Here is a 12807-nt window from a genome sequence, read left to right on the forward strand (position 1 = left end):
ATTTTCTAATCCTGATCATTGTTAGAAATATCCCAGCCAACTTTGGGATATAGTTCTGTGCTATACAAGAAGCGCACATATCATTTTTTAGTTTTATTCATTTATTGTCTATGCCTATCGAAAGATGCAGTTGCAAATTTGAAACATCAGTCACTGATCACAGTGACAGGCAAGGAGCTCTTGAGTTCTACAGTTAGGAGAATTGCAAAAAGTGTTTTTAAACATATATACCCTTATTCCTATTAAGAATTAATTTATCAGTTTTCTTTCTGAAATATGTGAGATAGAAGATTGCATTCTTTATTTTTGGCAAGAGAATAAAAAGGAGATAAATAGGGAAATAAGGTTCCCTTAAAGATTTATTTAATTAGACTCCCAACAGCTTAAGTCTAATTTGCTAATACTAACTCTTGTTTATGTATGTAATTAGGACTTTTAAATTAGTGTATTTATATATTATTACTTGAAAGAGAAGAGAATAAAGCCATTAAAAGCTAAATTCCCATTTGACTTTGAAAAAAAATCTCAGCATTTCATTTTATGGACTACACATCTAGAATTTTAAAATTTGATATATTAATGACGTAAAAATTTCAGTGTGTGGTTAAAAATGAAATTAAGTTACAAAGAAGGTACTATCCATTTTTGTATAAGATGTATTATTGAATGTATATTTGCAGTAGAAAAAATCTGGAGGGGTTTATGTAGAAATCTGATCAACTCTAGGGTAGAATTTTGGGTGAGAATTTTCTTTGTATTTATATAACTGTACTCTGGGCAAACATTTCTATATAATATAAATTTTAAAAATATATTCTACGTTTTTCATGGAATTCAATTACTCTCTAGGTATATGGAGCTGCCATCCAGTTTTATGAACCTTATTCTCGGGAACTTCTAACAGAGAAACAACTTATGCAGCTGGGCCTCTTGACACCTGTGGAGAGAAAAATTGTCCCTAAATCCATCAATTCAAACAAATGCATTTGTTTACTCTCACACTGGCCTTTTTTTGAAGCTTTTAGAAAATTTCTCATGTTTATCTACAAACTTTCTGTGTCTGGACCACATCCTCTTCCCATTGAAAAGTATGTGCAATGAATGATTAGAGAAATGTCTGGTAGAGATACTGGATGTATAAATAACACGTTTCATTCTTACCTAACTTTTGTCACTGGAAGCCAAGTTTAGAGGGAAGGAGAGTCATGGTCACTTTACTTTTCACTTGTTTCATTCTTCACCTATGTCATTCATTGACTGTGAACTTAAAATTAAGTCGTGGTGAATATGATCAAATAATAAACTTTTGAGAATAGCTGAGGGAGAAATTCACATACCTTGTTTTGCCTGTGTTCCTCTTCTGATTCATTCTCCAAGAGAAAAACAACTGTTCTGTTGATATATAACACATACTATACATAGAGTCTTTCCATGCTCTAACTCAAAAACATTCCTAACTGATGTAGAAATTACAAAGAGTGAGTTAATTGTCATTAAGAAGTGAGTTTTTAGTTTTAGCATTGACAGAATCTACATGTTTTCCCTTTGATTTGTAATTTTCTTTGTCATGGAAATTTTCAGTATGTGGAGCCACTTTGTTCTTTACAAACCATATCTTTTCTGATTTCGAGTGGCACATTGACTCTTGCTTATTATATAGTATGTAATTTATATACTCTTAACAAACCAAGAAGTGTCAAGAACTTTGTGAAAATGCGTTATTTAGTATCTGTAATCAAAGATTTTTCTTACAACATTAAATTTTTTATATGGTAGCAGAAAGATTATCAGTGAAAACCTATTAGCTTAGTGGATAAGATGGGGATAATTATCTGAAATGCTGTTGAAAAATCATCTTTAAAAATAGAAAAGTACTGTACATAAACACATCATGATTTGGCATAGAAATATGGTTTCATTTGAATGTTCTACTTCTGAAATGCCAATGTAATAGTTCATATTTCTTGATTTAATTTCCAGCTATCAGATTAATTTTAAAATTTTTGAAGTAAAATTTAACTTTAATGAAAGTTAGCAACCTTTTGAAAAATTTTCTGTGACTATTTTATAAAAATAAAATCCATGTGTGCAATAATTTTTTTCTCAGTTAAATTAATACCTTATATTTTAATGGCTATTAAGAGCTCAAAACTTAGGGGAAGCTTAAGAAGCATTATTTATAAGTGGAAAAAAGTTATAGTAGAAAATCTGGGGTGAAATTCTATGTTGATGTTGATTTGTTTTATCAGAGGTAGATGCTCTCTATTGGCACTGTGACCAGGGCTATAAAAATTAGCTTCTTTCATGAAAACTATATTCATGCTATCCTATTTTCCTGGAGACAATAGTGGATATTAGATACTTTGACTCAGAAAATACAACATTGTGCGTTTCAGAAATTTAGTAGGCATGAGTACATTTATTTACTAAGTAAATTTATTTAACATAAATTTTGGGTCGGTGGCTTTGTCAGATCTGGAAAGATATAGTGATTTTTAATATTTGCTAAAATCTACGGATGGGAGCAGTTATAGCTCAGTGGTTGAATACCTATTTCGCATGTATGAGGTCACAGGTTCAAACCCCAGTACCACCTTAAAAAAAATTGTAGAACATTTTAGAAGAGTATTGAAAGAGAATATTTGCTCTATTAAAAATTAAATTACTAAATTATATTTATTTCCAAAATTTTCCAGGCACATTTCACATTTTATGCAAAATATCCCTTTTCCTTCACCACAAAGACCAAGAATTCTTGTACAGGTAGGTAACTGAAATAGAGTATACTTGGGGGAAGTGGCTGTGGTGCAAGCAGTTGAGCTCCTGTTCACCATATGGAGGACCTGGGTTTGATCCCTGGGACCTCCTGGTAAAACAAACAAATAAACAAGAAAGCACAGAAAAAAGGCAGCCCAGACCTGTGTGGAGAGTTGAGGTGCAAGGCCGCCACACACAGCGTGGATGCACCAAAAAGACAATGACACAACCAGATAGAAAAATAAAGTATATTTGGGGGAGCTCTGCATATGTTATTCAAATCATTGCAACGTAGATTCTATGGTTCTTAGGGTTGGAGATTTGAGTATTATATATTCATAAAGTCTTTGAGTTTCCTGTATTGTATTTCTTTATTGAACATCTTTTTGTATTTTTTTTTTTTGAATCTTGGGTTTTCAAAACTGAAATATTAATCTTTGGTTCATGACAATATCATCATTGGCCCATGCATGGCTTTTATGTAGCTAATTTTAATAGCCTAAAACCCCGAATTATGTTATGGACATTTCGTAATATCAGAGCAACTAATAAATATTAAATATGAAATGAACTGTGGTTGGGGGGAAGTGAAACAGTCTATGATAGTGTTTCTGAAACAGTCTTTTTTTTTTAAGATTAGTTTTTTAAAAAATTTATTTCTCTCCCCTTCCCTCCCCACCCCGGTTGTCTGTTCTCTGTGTCTATTTGCTGCGTCGTCTTCTTTGTCCGCTTCTGTAGTTGTCAGTGGAACGGGAAGCTGTGTTTCTTTTTGTTGTGTCATCTTGTGTCAGCTCTCCATGTGTGCGGCACCATTCCCGGGCAGGCTGCACTTTCTTTCGCACTGGGCGGCTCTCCTTACGGGGTGCAGTCCTTGCGTGTGGGGCTCCCCTATGCGGGGGTCACCCCTGCGTGGCACGGCACTCCTTGCACGCATCAGCACTGCGCATGGGCCAGCTCCACACGGCTCAGGGAGGCCCGGGGTTTGAACCACGGACCTCCCATGTGGTAGACGGACGCCCTAACCACGGGGCCAAGTCCACCGCCCTCTGAAACAGTCTGGTAAATAACCAGTTTTTTATTTCCAATCAGTGACATACCTATGCGGGTATATAGCTTATACCTTATGCAGTTTACCGTGTGAGTTCAGGGTAAACATGAACAGGTCTATACCCTGCTCAAAGACATGAGCCCGCTGATCACATGCTTAGATGTAGGAGCACTGTCAGATCGTTATAAAAGTTTCTAATTGCTTGTGACCCATTTATATATTATGTCTTCGTGGGCCAATAACAGTTTGCAACTGGCACTGGACTATTGAGTAGCAATGGTCTATAGAGATAACCTATTTAAAGATATTTTTCTAAGATGTTGTAAACGTGTAATATGGTACATTTAAGTTAGATATTGGTTATCTTGAATGTACTTCAGCAAGTGTTAATATATATCCAGCATCTTCCAAGTGTTTACCAGTCTGTCAAGTAAATAAATCTGAGACTTTTAAAAAGCAGTAATTCCACAATTTGTAAATAAATTGTATTTCTTTCTTGTTTTTCCATTTTAATAATTTTAAGTGTATATTTCAGTGGTATTAATTACATTCACAGTTTTATGCTGTCATCACCACCATCCTTTTATAAAACTTTTTCATTGCCTAAAACAGAACCTCTACCCATTATACATTCACTTCCCATTCCTCCTTCCTCATTGTCCCCTGGTAACTTCTAATCTACTTTCTGGCTCTATAAATTTACTTATTCTAGATATTTCTTATAAGTGGAATCATACAATAATTGTCCTTCTGTGTCTGGTTTATTTCACTCAGCATAATGAAATATCTCAGTACATGTTTTGAAAAGTGTGTCTATTTGAATATTATGTTCCATTTTACCTTTGATCTAAATATTAAGGTTTCAAAATTGACTTGGTTAATTTATTTCTCTTTTTTTTAAGCTATCAGTCCATGATGCATTAATATTATCACAGCCAGTTTCTACACCTTTACCACTAAGGTAATTAATGGTATCTAAAATGATATATTTATTCACTCTGAGCAGACTGCTTTAAAATATTTAAAATAGATGCTAGGATAATAAAGCTAAATGTTATTTTACAAATTAGGTAAAGGGAGCCTTAATGTTTCTAACTTTGATAGCTCGATGGATGGTGGGGCCATTTTAAAAGATGGGGAACATCCAGTGGCAAGACTGGATGTAGGAAATACTTTCCTCTTTCTCTTCCTCTTAGCCTCCTCCCCATAACCAGTTCATAACTAAATGTTTAAGCCGTTCTGATTTTAACCTCCTAAATGTCTTGAATCCATTAGCTTCTCTTCAGCTCCATCACTAGTCCAGGCTGTCATAATCTCTCACCTGGACTACTTTAATAACCTAATTAGTACCCTTTTGCCCTCCTTCAGTTCTTTATCCACACTATACCCAGTGTGTCCTTTTGAGTTATGTCCTTTCTACTTCAGCCTATTCTCTTACTATCCTCTCTTACTATACTTTATTCACAATAAGTTTATATTTCATTTTCTTGAACTTGATTTTCCTCCCTTAGGGCCTTTGAATATATTGTACTCCCCAGCTCCACACCCCCAACTCTAACAGCTGTTTTATTGCTGTCAGCTCAAATGGTGGTTTTCTTCAGGAAACTCTTTCTTGATAAACACCCCTCTATTCCCAAAAGACTTGTTTAAATCATCTTGTTATATTCTTTCTTAGCACCCGTATATTTTTAATCATTACACTTAAACCAGCATTAAGTGATAACCATATGATTATTTCATTGTTTTCCCCATTGGATATTAGGTCCATGAAGGCCGTGACCATTACTTTTTTTCATACACCATTATATTTCCAGGCCCTGACACAATGCCTGGCACATATTAGGCCATTAGTATTTGTTGAATGAATAAGCATCCGTAACTGGAGGGATCAAAGTCTTTGGCTTATTGGGAAGACCAGGAGATATATCCAGTGTAGTTAGAATGTTGGGTGTTTAGGAGTGTTGAAGTGTCAAGAAGTAATAGAAAGTGCCATTATAATATATTGTTTATTTGAAGGCGTTTTTTCTAATGGTTTTTTTCCTGAAAAATAAAATTTAAGAATCATCCATTATTTAGTTTATGTTTCCTGCATTTGTGTTTAATATTCAATTATTTGCTCCTTTACTATCTCATTAAATATGCTACTTTTCAGTGGTAATTAAGTCAGGACTTGAAATTAACAGTATATTGTCCATCTATTAATAGTTAAGAAATAAGCAAATCTTAAAATATTTTAGCAAAATATTTCACAGTAATCCTTTTTTCTCTTTTTCTAGTGGAGCCAACTTTAGCACCTTGTTAATGAATCTGGGTCCTGAAAATTGTGCAACACTACTGCTCTTTGTTCTACTTGAGAGTAAGATTCTGCTGCATTCTCTTAGGCCAGCTGTGTTGACTGGGGTAGCTGAAGCTGTTGTAGCTGTAAGTATAAAATTTTCCTTTTAGTACATAATTACTGAGAGAATTTTTACTATAAAGAGAAATTTCCTTCAAAGAAAGCAGATTTGAAAATTATCCATCCAGCAAAAATTTAACAAAAATATAATGAGATAGCAAAGATAAATAGGAAGTATAAAGAAAACAAAGGTGATTCTGTTTAAGAGGAAATTCCAGTTACTGATTTTTCCTGTTTTAGAGTTCTTCAGAGAGTTGAATCTATATGGTTACATAATAAAATTTATGAACGAAACAGACTGTATTAAATGAGAGACTGTGTCCAATTTAAGCTACCCTGAAATTATACAAATTAGTTATAATTTCTCCCCATTTTAATACTTTTAGTCATTGTGAGCCAGGTAATAAAAAGATATTCTAACTCATTGTGAAATAGGATAATAGACAAATGCTTAGCTGTATTCAACATAAATTTAAAAATTAAATCAAGTCTTCCTCTGCTTAAAACTCATTTTTTTTTTTAAAGATTTATTTTATATTTCTCTACACCCCCGTCTGCTCTCTGGGTCCATTCGCATGTGTTCTTCTGTGACTGCTTCTGTCCTTAGCAGTGGCACCGGGAATCTGCGTTTCTTTTAGTTGCGTCGTCTTCTTGTGTCAGCTCTCCATGTGTGCAGCGCCATTCCTGGGCAGGCTGCACTTTCTTTTGCGCTGGGTGGCTCTCCTTATGGGGAGCACTCCCTGTGCGTGGGGCTCCCCTACGTGGGAGACACCCCTGCGTGGCAGGGCACTCCTTGTGTGCATGAGCACTGCACATGGGCCAGCTGCACACGGGTCAAGGAGGCCCGGGATTTGACCCGCAGACCTCCCATGTGGTAGATGGACACCCTAATCACTGGGCCAAGTTCGCTGCCTTTGGTTACTTTTATTAATATAATCTTCATTTCTAGACCCTCTTCCAAGCTTTTCTCTCCTTGTCTTTTATTTTCAGGCTCTAGCACACCCTTTAGCATTTCCTGAAAATATGATCTCTTGGTTAGAAATTCTCTCAGTTTCTGTGTATCTGTGAATATTCTGATATCGCCCTCATTTTTGAAAGACAATCTTGAAAAATGTAAGATTCTTAGCTGGAACTTTTTCTCTTGTAGTTTCTTAAATTTATCATACCACTGTGTTCTTTCCTCCATGGTTTCTGGTGAGAAATCAGCACTTAAATCTTATTGGGTATCCCTTATATATTATGCATTGCTTTTCTCTTGCTGTTCTCAGAATTCTCTTTGTCCTTAGAATTTAGCATTCTGATGAGTATGTGTCTTGGAGTTGGTCTGTTAGGATTTTTTTGAATGGGAGTACGTTGTGCTTCTTGAAAATGGATATCTATGTCCTTCAGTAGGGTTGGGAAATTTTCTACCATTATTTCTTCAAATATTCTTTCTGCCCCTTTTCCCTTCTCTTCTCCTTCTGGGACACTTACGACCTGAGACCTTGAGACCTTGTTCAATTTTTTTCCATTCTATTCTTTATCTGTTCTTGTATATATGTTCACTTTCAGAGGTCATTTCTTCAAGCTCACCAGTCGTTTCTTCTGCCTCTTCAAATCTGCTATTATATGATTCCAGTGTGTTTAAAATTTCATTTATTGTGCCTTTCATTCCCATATGATCTGCTATTTTTCTATGTATGCTTTCAAATTCTACTTTGTGCTCATCCCGTGTCTTCTTAATATCCTTAATCTCTTTAGACATCTCATCGAATTTATTAAGGTGATTTGTTTGAACATCTATGATTAGTTGTCTTAACTCCTTTATGTCACCTGTAGGCTTATCTTGTTACTTTAACTGGGCCATAGCTTCCTGTTTCTTGGTGTGGATTGTAATTTTTTGTTGGTGTCTTGGCATCTGGCTTACTAGAGTATTTACTCTAGGTGCAGCTTTTCTGTTTAGTTTAGGGCTTCCTGCCCTTTCTCCCTTGCTGGTTGTGTAGGACGAGCCAAAGATGTAATTGGTGCTGTAAGCTGTGGAGGCTCAAGCTGCCCTCATTGCCTCAGGGGCCAATGAAGCTTCTCCCAACTTTCTCCTTTGCCAGGGGTAGGACAGAGTCACAGCTATGTGGAATAATCCAAGTCATGCAGGCCTAGACTGTTGCCCAGATAAACTGATGAGGCTTCACACCCTTTTCTCCCCTGCCCCTAGGCAGGTGTGGGCAGCAGTCTGTGCAGTGCTGGTTCAAAATTAACACAGTTGCCCAGGTAGACTTCCAATTATTCAGTCTGTGCCAGCCAAAGGTACCTGGATAGCCTGGTGCAGGGCCTGCCAGCCTCCTCCATGCCCGTGGTGGGGCTGAAGCTTAGTCTTGGGCTGCAGACCGATCTGGGTGAAAGAAATGAATTCCTACTATCACTGTGATTTTTGGTCAGGCGGTCTTCCCCTCAGGCTGTGAGTGGAGTCAAAACCGTGACCACAGGCCTCCTTCTGATTTAGACAGATTTACACCCTAGCCGTTCCTAGGACCATACCCTGGCCAGTCAAGTCTGCTGATCAGTAGACAAAATCAGTGACCATACATCTCCTCCTCCCCTGTTTGTGGGTGACTGAGCTTCCAAATCTAGCCACAGAATAGCTTCTGGGGCAGCTTGTGCTGCCAAAGTAGGACAATTACTGGCCTCCCCAGCTTGGCAGGTAATTTCCTGGAGAGGCTGGCGCTGGTCTCCCCAGTCTTCCCCCTCCCAGAGGTGGGGCTGGGGCTTAGGCTAGACCTGAAATCTGATCTGAATGGAAAGAAGCCAGTCCCTACTAGCACTGTGATTTTCAGTCCTCCATGCTTCCCCTTGTGCCAGGTGCTTCAGCTACCTCCAGATAACTGGGTGTTTACTAACTGCCCTGTAACAGGAGCTGGTTCTAGGAACTCCTTACTTCGCTGCCATCTTGCTCGTTCTCCTCATGAGTGATTAAATTTTTAATATCAGCTGATTATTAAAAGAATTTCATCCACTTTTTTAACTAATAAAAAAAATTTTGAAGCACTTATGATACAATTAAGGCAGAACTTAGTAAAAGAAAGCTGGTCAAGATATTTGAAGCATGTGTTTTATATTGACTAGTAATTTAAGATGCCTAGATTCACTGAAGCGGGATCATTTTATATGTTTATTTGAAAAGTTAGGAAATTTGATTCCAAAAATAATCTTTAGTTTTTTTAGTGGTTGGTGCTCTCACTTGGATATTGTCCAAAGATTATTTTGAGACTTAATAGATAAAACACATATGAGTTAAAGATTTTGAGTTTCAGTTGTATAAACTTTTGGGCAAGTCTCTGCTTTGACTTCTTTCCATAAAATAGAAATATGAGTTTTTTTATAGACAGGAGAATTAACATGCAGAAAGCTGTTAGCTTTTTATTTTGTTTGTTGACAATTTTAATCACATTGTTTCATAGTATTGCTGAGTAATATTTTAGTCATTTAGTTTTTGGAATAAAGTTTAGGGGTAAAGAAATGAGACTTTTTAAATTGGTCTCTTACCCATAATATCAGATAATTACATAATTTTCATTGTAATTTTAAATCTTGGTTAATTTTTTAAAACTTTTTCCCCCAGATGATCTTTCCATTTCAGTGGCAATGCCCATATATTCCCCTTTGCCCTCTTTCACTGGCAGCAGTGCTTAGTGCACCTGTACCATTTATAGTTGGAGTTGATTCACGGTATTTTGATCTTCATGACCCACCACAAGACGTTGTTTGCATTGACTTGGATACGAACATGGTATATATGTAAGTTGATTCTGTTTATATTATCTCTCATTCATAATTTCCCCCCCATATATAGTTACATCTCTTTGAAAGCATCTAGAAGTATGCTAATTTTGAAACTTGATAATAAGTTTTCACCTTTAATATAGCAATTTTCAATCAGGGTTGATATAAGAATCTGGGAAAACGTGGTTAGAGAAAAATTATGTTTAATATTATAGTAATCTGTATTTGGATAACAGAAATGGTAGGCAGGAGATAGATATGTTTATCAAAAGGGAATATGGGTTTTAAAAAAAACGATTAAACTTGACTTTCCGAGCACAAGAGTTTCTGGGTACAATTCAAAACCCATATATGAACTTTTAAAAAATTCCTTAAACTCCGTTTGAGATAAAGTTTAGTCACTCTATAGGGTGATTTTGCATCGTTTTTTTAAGCTAGTAGGATTTGAATTTTATAAGGATCTATTCTTTACTGCATAGAAATTAATATTAAAAACTAAATCTTAGTTTGTGATTACTATAGATGATAAATATGTACAAGAGTAGTATAAATGAGGGTCCAGAGAGTAGCATACCACATTAATAAAAGAAGCAGTTCATAAGAGCCAGCCCCACCGTCCCCACTCACCCCCAAAAAGCAGTAAAAGGTAGTAAGCATTGAAAATTCCCTTTGTTGGTCCCAAATTTCAGGTCCTGGAGCACTTTTCTATACTGTTTGAAATTCGTAGAAAATAAATATAAAGAGAATTTGGGGTAAAGCCTAAATGGCCACAACATTAGAATTGGTTTGGAAAATATGCCCAAGGGAATGAAAAGAATAACTTAAGGAAGAAAGGAAATCTTGTTTTAATTTAAAAAACAATTTGAAATGAATCTACCATTGTATTTTGAAACTGTATAACTATGGTAGTTTCCTTCCTGTGTATGTTTAGATCTTTTTACAGCCAGGAAGTAATAAACCACTTCTATGCATTAAATACTTCTGTTGACACTCATTTTGTTGTTTTTAAAGGCACCATCCTATTCAGAGTTGTATACCTTATGACACTTTTGGAAAGGATTATTTATGAAGTTGTAACTCAGATATTTACCTTATTTTATATACTGAATAAAATAACATTATGGAGAGACTTAATTTTTCCCAGTTTTAAGTGAATTCTGTAAAATTTGTATTGATCAAAACATTTTCTAAAATAACTTTGAACTATTTGCTCAATTTTACTTAAAAAATTATGAAATGCTTTAGATATCCCCAAATTATAAAAACTAATATAAGTATAATAACACCTGTATACCACCACCTAGATTAAGAAATAAAATTTTACCAATAGTGTAAAGCATCTGGATAATCCTCCCCAACTATATCTTCTTCCTGTCCCCCAGAGGTAATATTTATCTTGAATTTGGTGTTTATCATTTGCATGTTTTTTAAAAAAATAGACTAATTTTTAGATGAAATATAGTTTATCAACTCATTCAACTCACCATAAACCCAGTATATTAGGTACATTACCATTCCCATTTCTTAGATAAGAAAATTGAGTAACAGACAAGTTAAGTGATCCAGTCACACAGTTAATAAATGTCAGGATCAGGTTATAAGCTGAAGATAATCCATACAGTAATAATAATGTTTAATATGAGGGGGTTAAACGATAGCACTAAAATATTGGACAGCAATTGCATAAAATAGGAGAGATTGATTAAAATTAAACTTGAAATGATCACTGTAGGATACTTTCAAATTGCCTTTGAGATAATCAGGTCATTTAACATGGTAGTAACACATAGGTTTACACTTGTTTATTGTTTGTTTCTACCTACTTCCAAAAATTTTTTTTTTTTTTGGTGTGAATGAATTGAGAAATAAGGCATATTTAGTAAATACAAAGATACGCTTGAAGTTCTAACTTATTATGTTTTTTTGTTTTTTTTTTTTTTTTCTGTAGCATTATAGGTTTTCCATGTATACTGATCCTGAATAACAGAAAACATATCCCAGAACAGGGATAATGTGAATATTTTTTCAGAAATGGCAAAAATTTATCCTAGACAGTTCTTGTGTGTATGTGTATCTGGCGTACTTCTTTTCTTTTTCATTAGAATATTTATTGAAATATATTATTTGTATGTAAAGATGTATTAATAAGTATATAGTAAAAGTTGTGAACTTACAATACATGCATAACATCATACAGGGCTTCCATACCTCATTCCACCACCAACACCTTACATTGCTGTGAAACATTTGTAACAAATTATGAAAGAGAATTAAATGCAGTCCATATCTTATACTTCGTGCATCTTTCCCTCAACCCACCCCACTTTTTTTTGTTCATAAACCATACAATTTATCTAAAGTGTACTATCAGTGGCATTTGGTATAATCACAGAGTTATGCATTCATCACTTCAATTAATATTAGAGCATTTTTATTACTCCAAGAAAAAGAAAACAACAAAAAAACAAACTACTGTCATACCCATATGTTAGTGCTACTAATTACAATCCTATCATGTGCTTTCACGATTTCTGTTCATTTTGAAACATTTACAAAGAGCTTTTTACCAGTTATGCATAGATTAAAATTAAACTTCAGTTTTCTGTTCTCTGACGACATTCTATTCTCTGGTGGCTTATATTCTAGCTGTTAACTCATGAATTTACTCATTAAATTCATATCGAAATCATATAACATTTGTCCTTTTGTGCCTGGCTTACCTCACTCAACATGTTTTCAAGGTGCATCCTTGTAGCATGTATCAAAACTTCATTCCTTTTTATAGCTGAATATTATTCCATTGTATGTATATACCAATTTATTCATCTGTTTATGAACACTTGAATCCCAA

General features: G+C 35.0%; 1 protein-coding gene across 8 annotated transcripts in view; it reads left to right on the forward strand.

The window, feature by feature from the left end:
• DENND4C (DENN domain containing 4C) overlaps nt 1–12807 on the forward strand; it is a 165237-nt gene that overhangs the window by 84350 nt on the left and 68080 nt on the right. For all 8 annotated transcript variants that reach the window (XM_004465470.5, XM_004465471.5, XM_012527880.4 and 5 more), the window contains 5 exons: nt 850–1088; nt 2697–2763; nt 4708–4766; nt 6082–6226; nt 9796–9971. In XM_004465470.5, the coding sequence (XP_004465527.2) occupies nt 850–1088; nt 2697–2763; nt 4708–4766; nt 6082–6226; nt 9796–9971 (686 nt within the window). The remainder of the gene's footprint in view (nt 1–849; nt 1089–2696; nt 2764–4707; nt 4767–6081; nt 6227–9795; nt 9972–12807) is intronic.

Source organism: Dasypus novemcinctus, chromosome 8, assembly GCF_030445035.2.
Source record: "Dasypus novemcinctus isolate mDasNov1 chromosome 8, mDasNov1.1.hap2, whole genome shotgun sequence".
Taxonomy (NCBI): domain Eukaryota; kingdom Metazoa; phylum Chordata; class Mammalia; order Cingulata; family Dasypodidae; genus Dasypus; species Dasypus novemcinctus.